The sequence below is a fragment of the Miniopterus natalensis genome, chromosome 12 (genome assembly GCF_054644295.1).
Source record: "Miniopterus natalensis isolate mMinNat1 chromosome 12, mMinNat1.hap1, whole genome shotgun sequence".
NCBI lineage: Eukaryota > Metazoa > Chordata > Mammalia > Chiroptera > Miniopteridae > Miniopterus > Miniopterus natalensis.
The window spans coordinates 70,094,140-70,112,005 of record NC_142092.1 but is presented as its reverse complement, the minus strand read 5'-3'; the positions used below and the strand labels follow the sequence as shown (position 1 = coordinate 70,112,005).

The 17,866-nt window shown below is 53.0% G+C and overlaps 1 protein-coding gene across 4 annotated transcripts; it reads left to right on the top strand.

Annotated features, from left to right (window-relative positions):
• Window positions 1-2,035: 2,035 nt before the first annotated feature.
• Window positions 2,036-17,250, top strand: WDR5 (WD repeat domain 5). Of its 4 annotated transcripts, none has more exons than XM_087822967.1 (14): window positions 2,036-2,119; window positions 4,641-4,835; window positions 5,465-5,573; window positions 5,898-5,971; window positions 6,638-6,727; window positions 6,906-6,995; window positions 7,158-7,241; window positions 10,502-10,557; window positions 11,971-12,017; window positions 12,333-12,408; window positions 13,109-13,142; window positions 13,475-13,549; window positions 14,157-14,244; window positions 15,410-17,250. In XM_087822967.1, the coding sequence occupies exons 2-14, from the start codon at window positions 4,755-4,757 to the stop codon at window positions 15,508-15,510; spliced, it is 1,005 nt and encodes a 334-aa protein (XP_087679093.1). In that variant the 5' UTR covers window positions 2,036-2,119; window positions 4,641-4,754; the 3' UTR covers window positions 15,511-17,250. The 4 variants fall into 4 exon arrangements, with proteins under 4 accessions (XP_087679093.1, XP_087679094.1, XP_016052045.1 ...); XM_087822968.1 differs by having other exon boundaries at window positions 2,072-2,119; window positions 4,686-4,835; XM_016196559.2 differs by lacking the exon at window positions 2,036-2,119 and adding an exon at window positions 3,450-3,562 and having other exon boundaries at window positions 4,686-4,835.
• Window positions 17,251-17,866: the final 616 nt, after the last annotated feature.

Below are 17,866 nucleotides of genomic sequence, written 5' to 3'. Positions count from 1 at the left end.
GATCATGGTTTGATTCCGGGTCAGGGCACATGCCCGGGTTGTGGGCTTGATCTCCAGTTGGGGACATGCAGGAAGCAGCCGATCAATGACTCTCCCATCATTGATGTTTCTATCTCTATTGCTCCCTCTCCCCTCCTCTCTCTGAAATCAATAAAGATAGATATATATATTTTAAATTGTTCATGGAAACAGGTTCATTTACCAATTAGTTCACTTTGGCCAAAGCACAGATGATGTTCTGAAAAAACAAATCTCCAAGATGTGTTCCCCTTCTCTGTAGTTCTCATTGTCTTCCATTTCCATCTGTGATTCTTCTCAGCCTGATGACATTTTGGGAGGGATATAAAAGGATTTAAGATTTAAGACAAGTTTTGAAAGTTTTAGTTAAATTGCTTTCCCTGCTGTGTTTTTGGTTTCAGGATTTAGCTATGTCTGCAGGGATGGGTTGCAAAAACACTCAACAAAGTTAAAGGATTTTCTCATTTTCACTGGAAGTTTCTATCTCCCGGAGGAGGGAGGGGAGACCAATCTACCTGGGAACCAGGTTTGAGTTCTGAGTTCTGGGGTCAGGGCCCTTAACCTGCTCCACCTTTAGGGTTGGAGGACTGGAAGTGCTTTCGATTTGATGCTGGGACCTGGAGTGCACAGTTTGGGGGTGGCTCTAGGTTAGAGGAGGAGGCAGGTCTGGTACACTCCCTAGGGAGTTTGGATTTGAACAATGGGAAGCCAGCTCTGAGGCTTAAACTAGGGTGTGACAGATTAGAGCTGGGGTTTTAGAAGTTCTGACTGTGCTTCAGAGAGGTTTGAAAAAGGCCAGTTGGAGGTGGAACCTGGGCGGGTAAGTGCATGAAGACGCCCTTCTTCATCCTGAACTGGTTTGGTTACCTTCTTTAGTCACTGCCTCACGCTCCAGGTGAGTAGATGAGTGAGTAGGCCTCCAGGGCACGGAGATCCACACGGAGCAACGCTGGGGCCAGAGGGGCACTTTGCTGCCCCTGCATCCTCCTTGGGGGGGGGGGGGGGGCTCCAGACCACCTGCGGTCTTCCTGATCTGTGTCTATGGCAACCACACTGCTCACTTCCCTGGCATTTCCATTTCAAATGCTCCTTTTGTTTGCACCGTAGACTGTGTCATAGTCAGTGTTCCCATTTTAAACTGGGAAATAAGAGACTGCATGTTATTCTGCCCATAGGCCAGGGTTGGGGCGTGGAGCTGGGAGACCATGGCCACCTCCAAGACTCTAAGACCCACGTGGGTAGCAGAGATGCCTCCGCAGTAGGGGGAGAATGCACAGGACTTAGTGCCAGAACAGCCGATCCAGGGGCTCCTCATGCCTCTGAGCCCTCCCCTTCCCATGTGTAACTGCAGGTGATGATACCTGAGACGTCACCTTGCAGACAGCAGCAGCCTGCATGCTCCCATCGGCTCTCCTCCTTGGGGGCTCGGGAGAGAAGCGGGTGCGCCCTGCGGGGGAGCCGGCGTTCGGAACCTTTCGGAGCTCGGGGTCTTCGCTCCAACGCGGAAAGGTAAGGGTCCCTGTCTCTCCTGAGGTGTCCCGAGCATTCATGGAGACACCCCGCGGAGAGCACGGCCCGGGCCGAGCTGGATGCCTTGGACCCGCCAGCTGCCGCGCTCAGCACGCGACTGAGGCCGGAGCTCAGAAGAAACGTTAGGGCCCCGCCAGCCCTCGATTCCCAGGGAGCTCTGCTCCTCCCTGGGAGCCCCGCTGCAGGGCGAGCTCAGGATGTGAGCATTCGAGGGGCACACTAGCACTTTGCGGTCGTGTCTTTATACTTCAGTTTGTAGAAAGTGCAGGAGAACGGCCTGCAACCGGCCACCTTTGGGGTTAAGGCTTTTAAGCAGGAAGCGCGCCCAACACACTGTCCCTTTAAGGCGTTGGGCTTGCCCGAGGCCTTCTGCCCCTCGCCGCGCCCCGTCACGGCCCTCCGAGAGGCCGGCTTTGTGCACTCGCCCCGCCCTGACGCCGCTTCGGCCCTTCGCGCACGCGCATTGCCGGCTCCGCGCCGCCTCGTCGAGCTCGGCCCGGCTCCCGCCCAGGCGGCGGCCGACGCGATTCCCGGGGCGCTCCGCCCGCTCCCTCCCGCAGCAGCCCGGCAGGTAAGTGGGAGACGCCTGGCCCGCGGGCACGCGTGGGGGACCGACGCCGTTGCACCCCCAAACCGCCGCCGCACGTGTTCCGGCGGGCCCGGCCTCGGCCCGGGTCCCGGACCTCCAGGGCCGCTCGGTGCAGACGCCCCGCGCGCCCACGCCGCCTCCCCTTCCGGGTACCGCCGTGCGGGCGGCCCCCTCCCCTTACCGGAGCCTCACCGGCGGAGAGCCCGTTCCCCTCCCCTCACGCACCCCCCTCCCCTGGTGCGGCTTCTCCTCAGTGGCCTAGTGACAAGCCCTCAGCCTGGGGACAGCGACTTCTTTCTGCAGCCAGCCAGCATTTCCCCTTGTCTCCACGGCTCCCCCAAAGAAAGACCCCAGACCCATGAGCCCCCCAGGGCCTGGACGGGGCGCGCACAACCCGGTCTGCCCCCTCCCCGACCTGCTGCTCCCCCTCAGCCCGAGGCGGCCAGGCCCCGGCTCCCCTGAGAGCCTCGGGCCCAGGATGGGGTCTCCGGGCCGCGGGGCCGCTGTCAGGAAGGGAGAGGCCACCGCGGCTTGCCCTGGAGCCTGAGACCACCTCCAGTCTGGTCCGAGAGAGCCATTTTGGGTGATGTGAAAAGACACTCCTTCCTAGTCACGCCGTTTCTTCCCAGCATGTCCGTTTACCGACACTTAGGCAGGCCCTGTGCTAAACACCGCCTCCCAGGCTGGCCTGGCCCCGTGGGAGGATAGGTGAGCCAGGACAGAGCCGAGAACCCCGCTAGGGAGAGCGGTGTTCCCCGTTTGGAGCCACCAGGTTGCCTCCTGTCCTTTCCACACCTGTGGGCCTAGCCTCTGCGGCGGAGCCCAGGAACCTTCCTTTTAACAGCAGCCAGGAAGTGCTCAGAGGTTTGGGAGGCTTGGCCTTAGGTGGTTAGGCTCACCTGGGTGGAGAGCCTTCTCTGACCTCCTTCTAAGGAGACAGTCACTAACCACCTTCCCAGTTGCCCCCAGACAGTTGTTCCACAGAACCACCTGCATGTTTATGAAAAATGCCAAGCTTCCTACCCAACCTCCCCTTAAGTAGAAACTCCTGGGCATTCTATTCTTAGAAGTCCAGCTGGTATTTTACTGTGTTAATGTTTTGCTAGCCCCAGGTGTGGGCTGGTTGGGCATCTTGCCCTCACCTGAGGGCAGTCCGTTTGCCGTAGTCACACCTCACCTCCCGGTGGGTCTCAATTCTTATGCTAAAATGAGCTGTCTGGGGCCCCCTGAAGTGCTCTTTTCACCTCTTGTGTTCCCACTGGAGGTTGGCTTGGGCGCCCCAGGGGCCACACCTTGTCTCAGCCCTGTGTTTGGCTTCCTCCGGCTAGGTTGTGGGAAACAGGCTTTCTAGCCTTGTTCCTTAGCTCCTCCCTCCCCGGATTTGTCCAGCCCACCAAGGGGAAGGCAGCAAAAGATAATCACAGAGTAAGTAGCCTTTACTGAGCTTCAGCTGTGTGCCAGCACTACTCCCTCCCACCGGACCTGCCTCTCCCCTCCCCCACCCCAGTACTGGGCTTTGGGTGCAGTGGGCTCCATCCTTGCTGCAGGTAACCAGCCGTGACCGCCCCTGTGCTCTGCACAGCTGTATTGCGTTGTAATTCCTTTCCCTTCTTGGATGAAGACTTTGAGACATGCTCTTTTTTGATGGCTTCCATTTTGCTTTGGTGTGACAAGGAGCCTGTTTTAAGCTCCAAACAAGAATTTACAGTGTGTAAACTCATTAATGATGATTCCAGCTTTGGAGAGTTGGATGGCCAGTGATATTTGCAGGAACATCTTAGTGGCTCCCCTCTGAATAACTTTTTCCCTAGTTTCAGAATCACCTGGTGTGCTTTTATGAGGTGTATTCAGGTAATGGAAGGTCACTTACCATGCAGCTTTGGGGTAGTTCCCATTGTCACAGTGAAACCTAACTGAACTGCAGTCTTTCCCCTCCTGCAGTGTGACCCTTGCTTGCAGACTGTCCGAGCATACTCAGCCTCCTCTAGCAGGCAGGGCTCTGGGCTTCCCAGCTGTGTCTTGTAGCCTTTGGAGCTGCTGGCATTCTGGAAGCAACTTGTGTCTGCAGCCTGTACATGGCGACAGCCAAGTGAGGGTATAGGAGCTCTTGTGTTTTCAAACATGGCTGTTAGCACTATTGCCATCACTTGGGATGCATTTGAGAATTTGGATAAGTTCCCAAGCTTGTATACCCCGGAGCTCAGTCGCCTGTAATTTGGCTTGTTAGTTTCTATGTAATGGCTCTTTGAAGAAGATTGCATTTTGTTTGCCTGGACTGTGCTGCATTCCTGCAGAACTTGAGTAACAGAATAGGAAGCACCTTTGAAGGAGGGGTCTTTGATTACAGTTACAAGAGGGGCCTGAGCAGGGTATTTTAGTGTAGCATCTGAAAAGCATTAGCAAGGAGATAGGTTAATAGTTAGGTTCCTCAATTTGGAGCAGTGTGTCTAGGCTCAGTAAGGTGGTCAAATGGTTTTTATTCTTGGTTTGCTTGTTGACTTAGGTCCTGCACTGTAGGTTTCGATTAGCAGACAGTTCTTCCCACTAGGAGTCTTCTGTTTGGAGCTGTGAACCCCTCTGCCTGCGTCTTCCTCACTGCCTGGTGGGCCTCAGAGCCATGGCAACGGAGGAGAAGAAGCCGGAGACGGAGGCTGCCAGAGCACAGCCCACTCCTTCGTCATCGGCCACACAGAGCAAGGCGAGTCCAACTGCAAGGGGCACCTAGGCTGCAAGATTCTTGGAAATACCTTTTCAAGCCCATCAGTTTATTCTCCCCCTTCAGTTAAATGTTGCCCATTTTATTTATTATGTCGGTTTCTAGGACATGTCCCCTGGGGAGGACAACGTAACTCCTTAGTCCTGATTGTAAGAGCCTCAGTAGGACCCAGACAACATCTGTTATGAAGCACCCCTACCCTGGTCCACAGTTCTGATGCCTAGGCAGGTTTGCAGACCCACCTGTAGATAGCAGGCAGAAAACACGACCTTTCACCAAGGGGGCAAGCCTTCAGGTTTGCTTGGGGCTCCACATGGGGCGGGGGAGGGGTGCTGACCTGGGGCTAGCAAGCGCAGGTGGGATGTTGGTCTCAGTGGGGTGGGAATTAGGATGGTGGATCCAAGACACTGAGGTGGGGGCTGCAGGAGAACTAACAGCTCAGATTTAGACTTGTTCAGTTTGAAGGGTGACATGCAGAGTTCTGGTAGGCATTTGGTACTGATTTGGAGCTCAAAGGGTAGGTCTGAGCTTGACATTAAGTTTTGGGAATCCAATCCAGACTGATAATTGAGTTGGTTATTTTTTGCTGATGGGTACTGTCTCTTCAACAGCCTGCACCTGTTAAACCAAACTATGCTCTAAAATTCACCCTGGCCGGCCACACGAAAGCTGTGTCCTCTGTGAAATTCAGCCCGAATGGGGAGTGGCTGGCAAGTTCGTGTAGGTATCAGTGGGACCTCAGCTGCTGGGGGGAACCTGGTATGGGGAGGGCTTGCTTTCTGATACCCCTCTGGGTGCATGCAGCATGGGTGTGTCTGTTAGCTTACATGTTTAACTATAAAGAAGTCACTCCCTGTTGAAATTGTGCCCATTGCCACCCTGAGTGGCAGTGGTCGGGGAGAGTGGAAGGGTACTGGCCATCCTGAGTGGGTGTCACGTGTTTAGGGTTCCTCACACTGTTCCCAGGGGCTCATATGGGAAAACCCACGTTTTAGACTCTGGATGACTGGACAACCTTGGTTCTTTGTTACTCCTTTCTTTCAGCTGCAGATAAACTCATTAAAATTTGGGGTGCCTATGATGGAAAATTTGAGAAAACCATATCTGGTCACAAGCTGGTAGGTATCAGCCCTGCACACTCTGGACAGTGTAGCTCCAGCGATCACGTGGGTGGGGCCCCTCTCCTGGGCCTGTCAGGTTAAGATGTTTCCTCCCACATTCTTTTTGGTAGTTATTTGCATCTTGGTTTTGTTTTTTTTTAATACAAGTGAAAGTTTATTTAGAAAGTCATAGAGGTAGAATAAGTGAGCCAACTGGGCTTCGTGGGCTCAGGAAACAAGTTACAGAGGCAAAAGAAGGGCTCTTGGAGCTTAAGGGAAGGAGAGGGGGAGAGGGAAAGGGGGGAGAGAGAGAGCAAGCAAAGGTGCGCACCTTGAGGGAAGAAGGGTTGGAAGGTACAGGTGCTCTGGAGAGAGAGAGAGAGAGAGAGAGAGAGAGAGAGAGAGAGAGAGAGAGAGAGAGAGAAAGGTACTTCTGTTTTTTAAGCAGATACTTCTGACTTCCCAGGATGAGTTTTTGTCCTCCTGTGAGTCCTGGCAGAGCCACAGAAACATGCTTTTCCTCAAGGCCCATGTGGTGTCTTCTGTGTGCTCAGCACTGGCTGGAGGATTTCCAGAGTGGGATGACTGCTTATTTGTCTTTAGTTGGATGTTGGGGATTTGACTTTTGCAGGCTAATCGCACTTTTTCCCATCAAGATGGTGATCCTTTGTTTTTTCTCCTCAGGGAATATCAGATGTGGCCTGGTCGTCAGATTCTAACCTCCTTGTGTCTGCCTCAGATGATAAAACCCTAAAGATATGGGATGTGAGCTCGGTAAGCCGAACTCTGGGTCCCCCCCTGGAGAAGCGTGTGTAGGTAGAGAGGGGTGTGGTGGGTGGAGCGCAGCCAGTCCCAGGTGTGCTTTACAGGTGGTGCAGGTTAGGTGTTGATAGCTCATCCTGACCCTGCTATCAGTCATCGGGAATAACAGTCTAACGATATTTCATTTTAGGGAAAGTGTCTGAAAACCCTGAAGGGGCACAGTAATTATGTCTTTTGCTGTAACTTCAACCCCCAGTCCAACCTCATTGTCTCAGGCTCCGTAAGTGTGCTGGCCTCTCCTTGGGGGGGCATGTGTGTGAGGGGCACAGTAGATGAGCTGCTCATGGGGGATGGTGGGCACAGTGGTGGCAGGTCTTGGATTCTGGAGGGTCTGTCAGCTCCTCTCCTGCGGAGCGGCTTTGATCTCCCCTTTTGTCTGTAGTTTGATGAGAGCGTGAGGATATGGGATGTGAAAACCGGCAAGTGCCTCAAGACTCTGCCTGCACACTCGGACCCAGTTTCTGCTGTAAGTCCCTCTGACCTGTGAACTTCCAGTCTTGGTAGTTGCCCAGCAGTAAAGGGTGGTGACGAAGACAGGCACTGGGGACCCTGGAGAATCTCAGTCCTGTGGAAAGACAGGTGGCTGTAGTATGTGTAGGGGGAGTGTCCCCAAACTGACCCTTCCAGGACGGGTGGTCAGCCCTGGAAGATGGGGCCATGTGCTGGGAAGTGTGACTAGGGGTCAAATGTGAGTTTAGAGTGGAGTTAATAACTCTAATTTATGGGTGGTGGCTGGAGGTGGGCAGGGATGGCCTCCGTCATGGTAAGAATGCTCGGCAGTGGGGGCCCCGTGAGCACCTGCTCCGTGTGGTCCAAGTCCTGCTGTTCTGCAGGTGCCAGCAGTGTGCACAGTGAGCTTAAGAGTCAGCACTGCACATGAGGTCATTAATTGCCTCATTTAAAAAATGGCTAAACTATTCCTTTGTTAGCAAAGAGCCTGAGGTGGTTTCATGGCCATCTTTGCCTTTTGAAAAGTAGAGGGAATCCCGCGTAAACAGTTTGTTCATTGTTACTGAGCAGGTGTTCCTACTCACTCTCTAAAGTGTAGGGGACAGATTTTAATCATTTTTAGCCTTGGAAGGCCTTTTTACGCAGCTGAGTCTGCAGCGAGCCCTGATCTGTACAGGACGTGAGAGGAGTGTTGGTAAAGGCTTGGCCCTCGCTGGCCTAGAGTCAGCGCCCCCAGGTGGTGTGCTCGCAGGCCCAGCACGGTCCTGGTAGAAGAGACTCTCACAGGCATGAAGTGACCAGAAAATGAGTTGAAAGCATTCTGTCTGCGTTACAGTGGTCAGGGATGGCTGAGGTGGGGCCTTATTTTAAGGAGGGGTGTTTTTTTTAAGCCTTTGTTTCTTACAAAAGTAATGTGCTCCTTAAAAAAAGGCAATGCAGCAAGTGTAAGGTCAGTCTCCTGAGCTCCCAGCCCCAAGGGTGAGCTGCCAGTGGCTGGAGTCTGCCCGAGGTGGTGTGGTTTGGTAAATATGTGTTCTCTAGCACGCCTCCGATGTTTAAATAGCACTGATGCTGCTCAGCTGCTTCTGCACCTGCTGGTCCCCCTTAGGAAGGGTCCTGGGCATCTCCTGTCCTTGCGAGTGACCTGCAGCCCCCAACCTCTGGCACTGCTCACCCTCTAGATGGTTGACACCATGTCACTCAACCCGATGGATGTGGATGCTGCTTTGTAACTTTCACTTTTACCTAAAGGATTGCAGTGGACATGTTTGAACAGCTTTGCTACTGTGTGACAGTTTCTGCAGGGTGACCTTGAGCAGAGGACATATGTTGAGCTGCTTTCTAGTAGATACATTTTGGAGCTGGACTTCAAGGGTGCTGGTATTCTGCTGGCTCCCTCCCCATGCCTGTCCTTCCCCCCTTTAGTCCAGCCATCCCTCTCTTGCCTGGATTCCTCCTGTACCAGCTTTTTTTTTTCCCAGTTGCAGTTGACGTTCAGTATTATTTTGTATTAGTTTCAGGTGTATAGCACAGTGGTTAGACAATCATAGTTTACAAAGTGTTCCCCAGATATTTCTAGTACCCACTTGGCCCCATACGTAGTTGTTACAATATTATTGATACTCCCTGTGCTGTACTTGATAGTCCCAGTGATGTATCAGCTTCTTAGCTGACATCCCCAGTCCATCTCATCCTACATCGCTTGCTCCTGTGTTTTTCCGTTCACCCAGTGTTTCCTGCCTTGTGCTTTTGTATGAGCCCACTGTCTCCAGGTGTTCCCTCTGTAGAGAGCTCCGAGTGACTGTTCATCTGAGTTGAGACCTGGCATCTCCATTAGGCTCTGTCTTGTTGCCTTTTTCATTTCTTCACAGCACTTACAGTTTTGGCTGTCTTTTAGAATGTACCTCTCTGACACCGGAGCATTGGTTGAGTAGAAAACGCTTGCTGCTGCTAATATTTGGACATGGTTGGGAACAAAGCGTGGTGTTGACATTGCAGCTCATTGTCTAGTCTAGTGGCCCAATAAAAGAATATTTTGCAAAGTCAAAAAAAGTGGTGAACGTGCTTAGATTGATTTGCTGGGGATTATAAAGAATTCCTGAGGTGACGCACAGGTGGTGACAGTTACTACAAGAGTATTGGCTCATACAGCTGGTGTGGGGAGGTGGACAATCAGGAGACCTCGTGTCTGCTGGAGAGGCTCCTTTCAGAGCCACACTGTTCAGCACCCAGCCCACCAGCCGCCTGCGGCAGCTGAGCATGTGAGTCCAGGTTGAGAGGTGCTGTGAGTCTAAGATGCTTTCAGGTTTCAAAGACCACAGAGAAGAACGTGAAGTGTCTTGTTAGTAACCGAATATTGAGTACACGTGGAAGGAGTATTTCAGACATGTTGGCTAAAATCAAACCTATCAACGTAATGTCACCTGTTACTTCTTGACTATAGTTACTAGGACATTAAAATTGTATGTGTGGCTCCTAGTGCTCCTTGAGAGTCTAGACCAGTGGTGTCCATGTGTGGTCCCCGGTCCAGAGTGACAGCACCCTGGTGTGTGTGGGGAATGTGGATTCCTGGCTTCCAACCTTCAGGGCCTTCTGGTGCCAGTGGCTTTGCCCCTGGGGACATTGGCAGTAGGTGGAGACATGTTATGGTTCTCAAAGCTACATGTCACTGGCATCTTTTTGCATCAAGGACAAAGGTACGCTACCCAGCCCCATTGCAGGAGTTGGTCGAGGCATCAGTAGTGCCGAGGTTGCGACACTGTCCTGGAGGGGCAAACGGCCCCTCCAGACCAGTCCCAGGGCAGGGTACGTGGGTGAGAAGGCACTGGAGTCCATTTAGGGTGGTTACTGAGTCTGTGGGTGTTTCTCTCCTGAATTCTGTTGTTTTTGTAAAGGGTGGCCAGGGAAAGTTGGTTTTGGCCATGCTGGGGTCAGGCCGCCTTCACTGCTGGCAGGTCCACGGACAGGGCCTCCGGAGGCCGTGGGTCTCGGCTGGTTGTGTTTTTTCTCAGCACTGCATTTTGTAGTAAGTGGTGTAACTACTCAGGATGTGCTCCTGGGCTGGTTTTCTTTTCATGGTTCTGTCATCCATCGCAAAACAAATTGTGATCCTTTCACTGTGCTGCTCGTGGGTCTAGGAGGGGCCTCAGGAAATCAGTACAAGTAAAAGCAAGTGATGGTCGGTGCCTGTGCGCACAGGTAGGAGGGCCGTCCAGAGAAGAAGAGATCTGTGTCAATGGTTTAAAAGTAAGTTTTTTTCCCACTCCTCGCCCTCAGGTTCATTTTAATCGAGATGGATCCCTGATAGTGTCAAGTAGCTACGATGGGCTCTGGTAAGTGAAGTTTCCTCCCCTTAGTAATAGGTATTTGTGAACGGCACACTTCTGGGCTTATAGCAGTGGGGAAAAGACGGGGCTCTACCCTCTGGCAGTGGTGGCTGCAGACAGTGGACACGCAGCACAGCCTCAGGTGGTGGGATGCTGCAGAGGCAGACAGCTGGTGGGGTGGTAGGAGGGTGGCCTCCCCGCACAGGCCGAAACTAGACTGAGCGCCTTGTAGACACTGACATGCGCTTGACAGGCACCTGGGCCTTGGTGGATGGGGGAGGAACTGCTCACAGCTGAGGAGTTGGAGCTGACCTGCTCAGCGTCCCACTGAGGAAGTGTCCTTCCTGAATGGGTGAATCCAGACAAGTCCCATTACACTATGGTCAGGAGGCAGAGAGGACAGGGTCTCGGGCAGCACGTCCAGTTCAATCCCAGAATCGTGCTTGGAGAACTCTGAGTGCGTGATGCATGTGTGCAGGATTTGAGACAGGATGTAAGTGGTGGGTCAGGGCAGGTGCAGAACGTTAGGTTGGGTTTGTAGGGACAGTGTCACAACACACTTGGTTATTGGGAGGAGACGTCATGGGGCAGCCACTGGCTGAGTTGATGACTCGGGTAAAACTTCCCACATGCAAGGGAGAAAGAAAGTGTGACTAGAAATTTGTTTGTGTTCAGCAAAAATAAAATAGGATAATGTAAAAACTACATGTAGAAGTACCACCAGGGAAGAAATGAGACCCCGATGTACTTGGTGTTACAGTAGTGGCTGAATTGGATGCATACCCGTATCAAAGGCTGTCAGGTTTGGGTTAAAAACCCTTCTGACTCCTTCGTTGTCTTCGGGAAACACCCAACACAAAGTGATTAACGACTACAGATTTGACATAAAGGATGGGTGGGTGGTGTCGAGTAGATAGGAAGCAAAGAGTGACATTGAGCGGGATTTAAAGATGGAGTGTTAACCAGGGGGAGAGTGACATGTGATGCACCCAGTATTGGAAACCCATGGCTACCAAGAGAACGGATACCTGAGAGCTGGAGTGTAGCACATTACTCTCAGACTGTGGCAGAAAGGGACTTGGGACTGCCCGCTCCGTATGTTTGTGCGTGGAGACCGGGCTGCTGGGACCTCCCCTGGGCTGAGGAGGCGTAGGGCCAGCCACTTCTCCTTGGTGGCTTCCCCTGTTGTGAACGTGCCACTTGCGGAAGAGGAACTGCAGCACACACGTGGTCTGTGTGCGTACAGTGCCTATACTGGGCCCTGCAGTGAACGAGACCAGTGGATAAGGGAAGCCTGGCAGTGAAAACACAAAGTAGGAGACATGTGTTCCTTCAAAGCTCGTGTTTGATTAAGAACTGCAACACACAAGCTTCTTGTTGTAATTTGCTTTTTAGCAATTTTTTGTTTTTGCTTTGTAGTCGGATCTGGGACACTGCTTCAGGCCAGTGCCTGAAGACACTGATCGGTGAGTGTTGCGCCTTTGCTTCCAGCTTGGGTGTTTCCTGCAGGTGACTGTGTTTTTTCCAGGGGACCCTGCTGGGCCAGCTGGGTGCAGGCTCTCCTGCATCACCTCCGCCCTCATTCCTCTGGTTTTCTGGCATGAGGAATGGCTGAAGGGAGGTGCAGTGGGCTCCTGGGGGGACTCGTTCAGGGTGGTGGTGTCGGTACCAGTGGCAGTGGCCTTACTTGGAGGGTCCTGAGCAGCAATGGGGGTGTTTTCCTTTCCTGCCCTGGGCTGAGGCCCCACTGCCCGTGCATCAGCCCCTCTGTTTCTGTGCAGATGACGACAACCCACCTGTGTCCTTTGTGAAGTTTTCTCCGAATGGCAAGTACATCCTGGCTGCGACCTTGGACAAGTAAGTGCTTCTGCCCCCTGACGTGCAGCATTAAAACCTGCAGGAGTCCGGCTTCTGGAATGTAGATGCTGGGCTGGCAGGGCTGTGTCTTGGGCTGAATCCATCTGAGGTAGCCCCTCCCCTGGCCCCATCTGAAGGAGTGTGGGACATGCTCTGAGCTGCTGTCTTTTTCTGCCCTGAGCACCTTGGTTTCCCCCAACACACTTGGGAGCATATTTCCCTGTCAACTGTCAGCTGTCAGCCTGACGTTACCCTCCTGTGGGAGCTCCTTGGGCTTTGGCTTTCCTGTGCACACGTTGGGGAGCCCTTCAGTGAAGCCTTGCCTGGGCCCCAAGCTTGTTTCCTGCCTCAGCACCCCAGGAGGGGAGAGTGCTGCACTGAAGTCTGTTCTGGATGTTTCTGGGACCAGAAACCCCATGTCCCTTTCTAGCAGGAATGAGATGACCAGTTTAGGGAGCACCCAACAGCTTTCTTTAAAAATGTCTTTCTTTGAACTGTAAATATTTGGGGTTCTTGCGCTGTGCTCTGGGATGTTCTCAAATCCCTGGACTCAGCACACTGCTGGCACCTGCACTGGGAAGGGGAGGGCTTCCCGGCCTATCTTCGCTCCAGGTGTGAGAGCAGCAGGGGGCACAGTGACAGAAGGCCTCCTGGAGAGGCCCCAGAATGTGTGTTTGACTCCCCCCTCTCTGCCTTCCAGCACCCTGAAACTCTGGGACTACAGCAAAGGGAAGGTGAGCAGCAGGAGTCACTGGCTGGGGCTGGGCGGTGCAAAGGCCTGGGCGTGGTTTTGGATGATGGTGCAGCTGAGCCAAGACCTGAAGCTGGGGGGACTCAAAAAGCCTTCTTCAATGAGTTGGTTTGGGACAAATTTCTCAGAGACTCAGGTTTCTGCAGCTTGCCAGTGATCAAGTCCAAGCTTTGAACATTCTGTGCTGTGGGTGTTTGGAGTGCTTTTCAGAATTCCGTTCAGCCGGCCTTAAAGTACTTGCACTCAGAATTGGGGAATGATCCAGAAGCAGGGAAGCCATGACTCTGAACAGACACTGTTGCCCATTCTTTTCAGTGCCTGAAGACATACACTGGTCACAAGAATGAGAAATACTGCATATTTGCAAATTTCTCTGTTACTGGTGGGAAGGTAGGTTTCTCGAGCGTCCTTCCCAGCTTACCCTCCTGAGGCAACCCCGATACAGGTTGGTACTCAGATGCTTTGTGTGCCCATGAAACAGTAGTTTTCTGTTTTTTTGGCCAAACCAAGTCATATGATACAAAAGTATTGGACAGTCACTCAGAAAGGGGATGTCTTCACTCTTTGCTTCTGGACCTGGCCCGTCTTTTAAGTCAGGTCGCTGACACAGCTCTCCTGGGGAGAAGCTAGCTCGGGGCGGGCTTCCTGAGGGGCCGTCCTAACAGCCATTCCTCCCAGAGTGGGACCCTGGCCCTGCCTGCCTTTAGTCCAGGTAGAGTGTAAAGACAGGAGATGGTGACATTTAGCTGAAATGTAAGCAACACAGAAACCTAGGAAGAGGCAATTTAAGAAAGTACTTTATATCCCAAACGCCTGCCACGTGCGGCTGTTTCTCTGAGCAGTGCTGGGACGGCAGAGCTGTCCTGGCTGGGGGTGAGGCAGCCGTCCTGAAGGGGGCGGGGGCTCAGTGTCTCCACTCCCCACAGCAGTGGCGGGAGGGTGGTCTGAATGTGGGTTGTAAAAGCTCCGACTCACATCCCTTGTCGTCGTCACTTAGTGGATTGTGTCTGGCTCTGAAGATAACCTGGTGTACATCTGGAACCTTCAGACAAAGGAGATTGTGCAGAAACTACAGGGCCACACAGGTGAGCTCGCGGTTGGGGGCCACGTCTCGCTTGCCTACAGCGATAGTTGGGTGTTTCAGTGTTTGGCTCCTGGTTCTGCCTCTTTCCTGGGCTCTCTGGTGGCCTGGGGGACACCTGGCCAGGGCCAGGGCCAGGTCCTGGCTTTAACCTCTTTCCCTCTGACTGTCTCGCTGCCTGGCCTTGAAGTTTCGGGCTCTGTGGCTTCTCCATGCACATGGCCTGTGTGCGGGTCCCATGTCCAGAATGGTACAGGAAGTGAGGACACCGCTGTCTACTGCAGAGGCTCTGCGTCCTCTCAGGCTGTGACCGTCTGTCTCTGAGGCAGGCCCGTTCCTGCTGCCTCAGCTGTGAGGGGCTGCCCCGCCCATTCCTCAGCACCTAGGGTCCCCCTTCCTTTTTCCCCTCACTGGTTCCTCAGTATTTGAGGTGCCCCCTCTGCCCCAACTGCCTGCTCCCCTTTCTTCCTCACTTCTATAGTCTGTAGAGAGCGGTGTGTCCCTTAAAAAGCAGCAGCACCCTCTTCAGAATGGCTTAACCTTGGAGGGGTGGGGTACTGACAGTTGGCCTGCTTCTGGCATGGGGTCCAGCACCCCTCGGGGACAGCCTGGGTGGGTGCTCAGTGCTCATTCGAAGGTGTGGGGAAGGGCTCAGTTTTTGTAAAATCTATAAATGCATTAAGCTGACCCCAGATGTTAGCCCATGAGATATGCTATCCCTGCCTGGGGGATGGACTTGCCTCACTATGACAGAGCAGCCCCTTGGAGTATCTCAGGCCAAGTGGTGGTAGGAGGAGTGGGAGTGGCCTCTGGGCCCAGGTGAAAGGGTGCATTGTCTACGCAGAGACCACCTGAGACCTAGTCCTGGTGTAACCAGCCACAGTGCCTTGTTATCCCTGGGGCCTCTGTCGTCCTCTTGGGGACAGCATTCCAGCAGGCCATTGCTTGACACAGCATTCCAGCCTAGATGGGCTCAATGTCTCCTTGGCCTGCCGTTGGCCTGCTTCCTGTCCACGGGGCTATGGGTGTGTGTCGCTGTCAGTGGTGCCCTGAAGCCTATTGCAGTGTGCAAGGCAGTGGTCAGTGCCGGGTGGGGAGTGCGACCCTGGAATTGTGCAGCATGTCCCCGTGCCAAGGAGGGAGCTGTGTTGACTGTCTCTCGTTTTTAGATGTTGTGATCTCGACGGCGTGCCACCCAACGGAGAACATTATCGCCTCAGCTGCCCTGGAGAACGACAAGACCATTAAGCTCTGGAAGAGCGACTGCTAGGTCCTTGGGTACCACGGGCGGGCCGTCAGGAAGCCGACCCGATCGGCAAGGAGCGAGGTGTCTCGGAGGGGTCCTCCTGGGTCTGGGCCTGGGGACCTGGGGGGGCCTGCACTTGAGCCTCCTCTGAAGACCATTTGGCTAAGGGGGAGTGTTACCACCAGAAAGTTCTAGAAGGTGACATTTCTTGCCAATTCCTCTCACATTGTCTGGGGAAGAATTCCTAGTCTGTATTGTGTTCAGTCAACAAATTTAATTTTTTATTACAAAAGGGTGAGGTGAAGTTCAGTTTATCAAGAGTTGTGTTTTCCCCAGTAAACGTTCTGTACTGTTTTTGATGTTTTATTACCCTGTGCAAGCGCTGTGACCAGTCGCCACTCTCCCAGCCCAACTTCCGCAGGGTCCCCTGGTCTGGCCAGTAGATGCTGTCGTGACACGGTCCCCCCTGCCACCCATTCCTGCCTGTAGTAGTTCCCAGTGTGTTTCAAAGTCTGGAAAAGACAAACCCTGTGAGGCTGTGTACGTGTAAAACCCTGTGTACGCAAGTCTGTGTGCCTGTGCTGATGGCATGGTGGTGGCACTCAGTGGTCCCTGTTTGTGTCCCCGGTGTTCACACAACAAGCAGCGAGGCTGTAGGAAAAGGTGCGAACTGCACAAGGCGTAGCAGCTGACTCCTCACATTAAGCTTGTCTCCACTGCTTTTGTATAAAAGCCTCACAATTGGCAGGAGGTGAAAGGACTTGGTCAAGGGCAGGTGCCCCCAATGGCACAGCATTCTGACCTTGTCCTCCAGAAGCCTGGAGCTGCAGAAGACAACTCCCTGCACAATAATACTGTGTAAGCAAGGGGGCAGGGGAGGAACTCTCGGGAAGGTCTTAGTTAAAAAGAAGCCCAAGGCCCTGAAACATCCTGTTGAATGTAGCAGATGGCTTTTAGGGGCGGCTGGGGTGCAGGAGGCCCCAGTACTTCAGTTCCAGGCTTAGGCTCTGCTCTGAGGGGCTGGTGACCGTCCTCGATCGCTGGCTTGAAGACAGGCAGGCTTCTTAGAGTCCTCAGTGGCAGGGATTTGGGTATCATCCACCTGCCTGGCCCTCCCGGCCAGTCTGCCAGCACTGAGACCTTGTGTGGGGAAGGTGCGTTCTCACCAGGGGCTGGGTGTGCAGGTGGCTGATGTCAACAGTCTGCGTTTCAGCCCTCTCTGCCTTTCCTAAGGCCCGAATCCCCAGTTCTGGGGTTCTGGATGGTGCCAGATAGTGAATGAAGCCTTCAGCTGTATGGGGTGGCGAGGAAGTGGGGGCTGCCCTCAGGTCTCCTGGGAACCCTCTGGTGGCCACTGTTGCACAGGGTGAGCATGACAATGCTGAAGGCATCTGGGAATCAGCTGCCTACAGGGCCCGTCCTCTGGAAGTAGAAGTGCTCGTGGGTTCCTGTCCTTGGGATGAACTGCTGCAGGAAATGGGTGAAACGCTCGGGGGCTGGGACCCACACTAGCAGCACATCTTGATAGAAAAAGCTAAGGTCTGTGTGTCGGCATCCCAGTGGCTTGGCTTTGGGGTTTCCCGAGAGACGTCGAGGTTCCTTCAGTTTTGTCGGTTCTGGTGTCAGTTTGCCCCTGGGAGGAGGGGTGTGTGCGGAGCACCGTATCCTTGAATATAGTGTATTTTTTCTACATTGGAATTCTTGGTTGTAGATTTATGTAAAAATACATTCTCTTTTTGGAAATAAAGATTTTCATGTCTTGTATTTTTGTCCCCTAAGGATTTTTTACCTTAACATGTAGCTGTTATGGGGGCGGAGTTGACGTAGACATTTCACTGCTGGGGCCTTGAATGGAAGGTCATGTGTTGTTTTTTTTAAATAGCCTGTATTACTATGAGTTATGTATTTGCACTAATTATAGACAGTATAAACATATAGGCAAAGACAAGAAATCACCCAGATTCTTACCCATCTTAGGGAACACCTAATATATTTGCTGAAGTCAGAACTTCTTGAAAAAAATGTCCATGTGTATATACACACACACACACACAATCATTTTTTAGAAAATACTTTATTGATTTGAGAGAGAGAGAAACATCAATTGGCTACCTCCTGCAACCCCCTTACTGGTGATCTAGCCCACAGCCTGGGCATATGCCCTGACTGGGAATTGAGCTGGTGACCTCTTGGTGCGTGGGAGGATGCTCTAGCCACTGGGCAAAGTCAGAACTTTTTATTACAGAGAATTTCATAGGTGAATGAGAGGAGAAGACCCTTATGTCCCGGTCCTCCAGCTCCAGAGATGGCACCTCCTGGTGTATGTGCCACTGCCGGTTAGTGTGTCCCAACATTTCATTATCTAAACAGCAAATACATA

Excerpts from the sequence above, each read along its gene's own strand:
- WDR5 (XM_087822967.1), top strand. The coding sequence starts at position 4,755 with ATGGCAACGGAGGAGAAGAAGCCGGAGACGGAGGCTGCCAGAGCACAG. Across the intron at positions 10,558-11,970 it reads AGTAGCTACGATGGGCTCTG|TCGGATCTGGGACACTGCTT; the intron begins GTAAGTGAAGTT and ends TTTGCTTTGTAG. Across the intron at positions 14,245-15,409 it reads GAAACTACAGGGCCACACAG|ATGTTGTGATCTCGACGGCG; the intron begins GTGAGCTCGCGG and ends TCTCGTTTTTAG.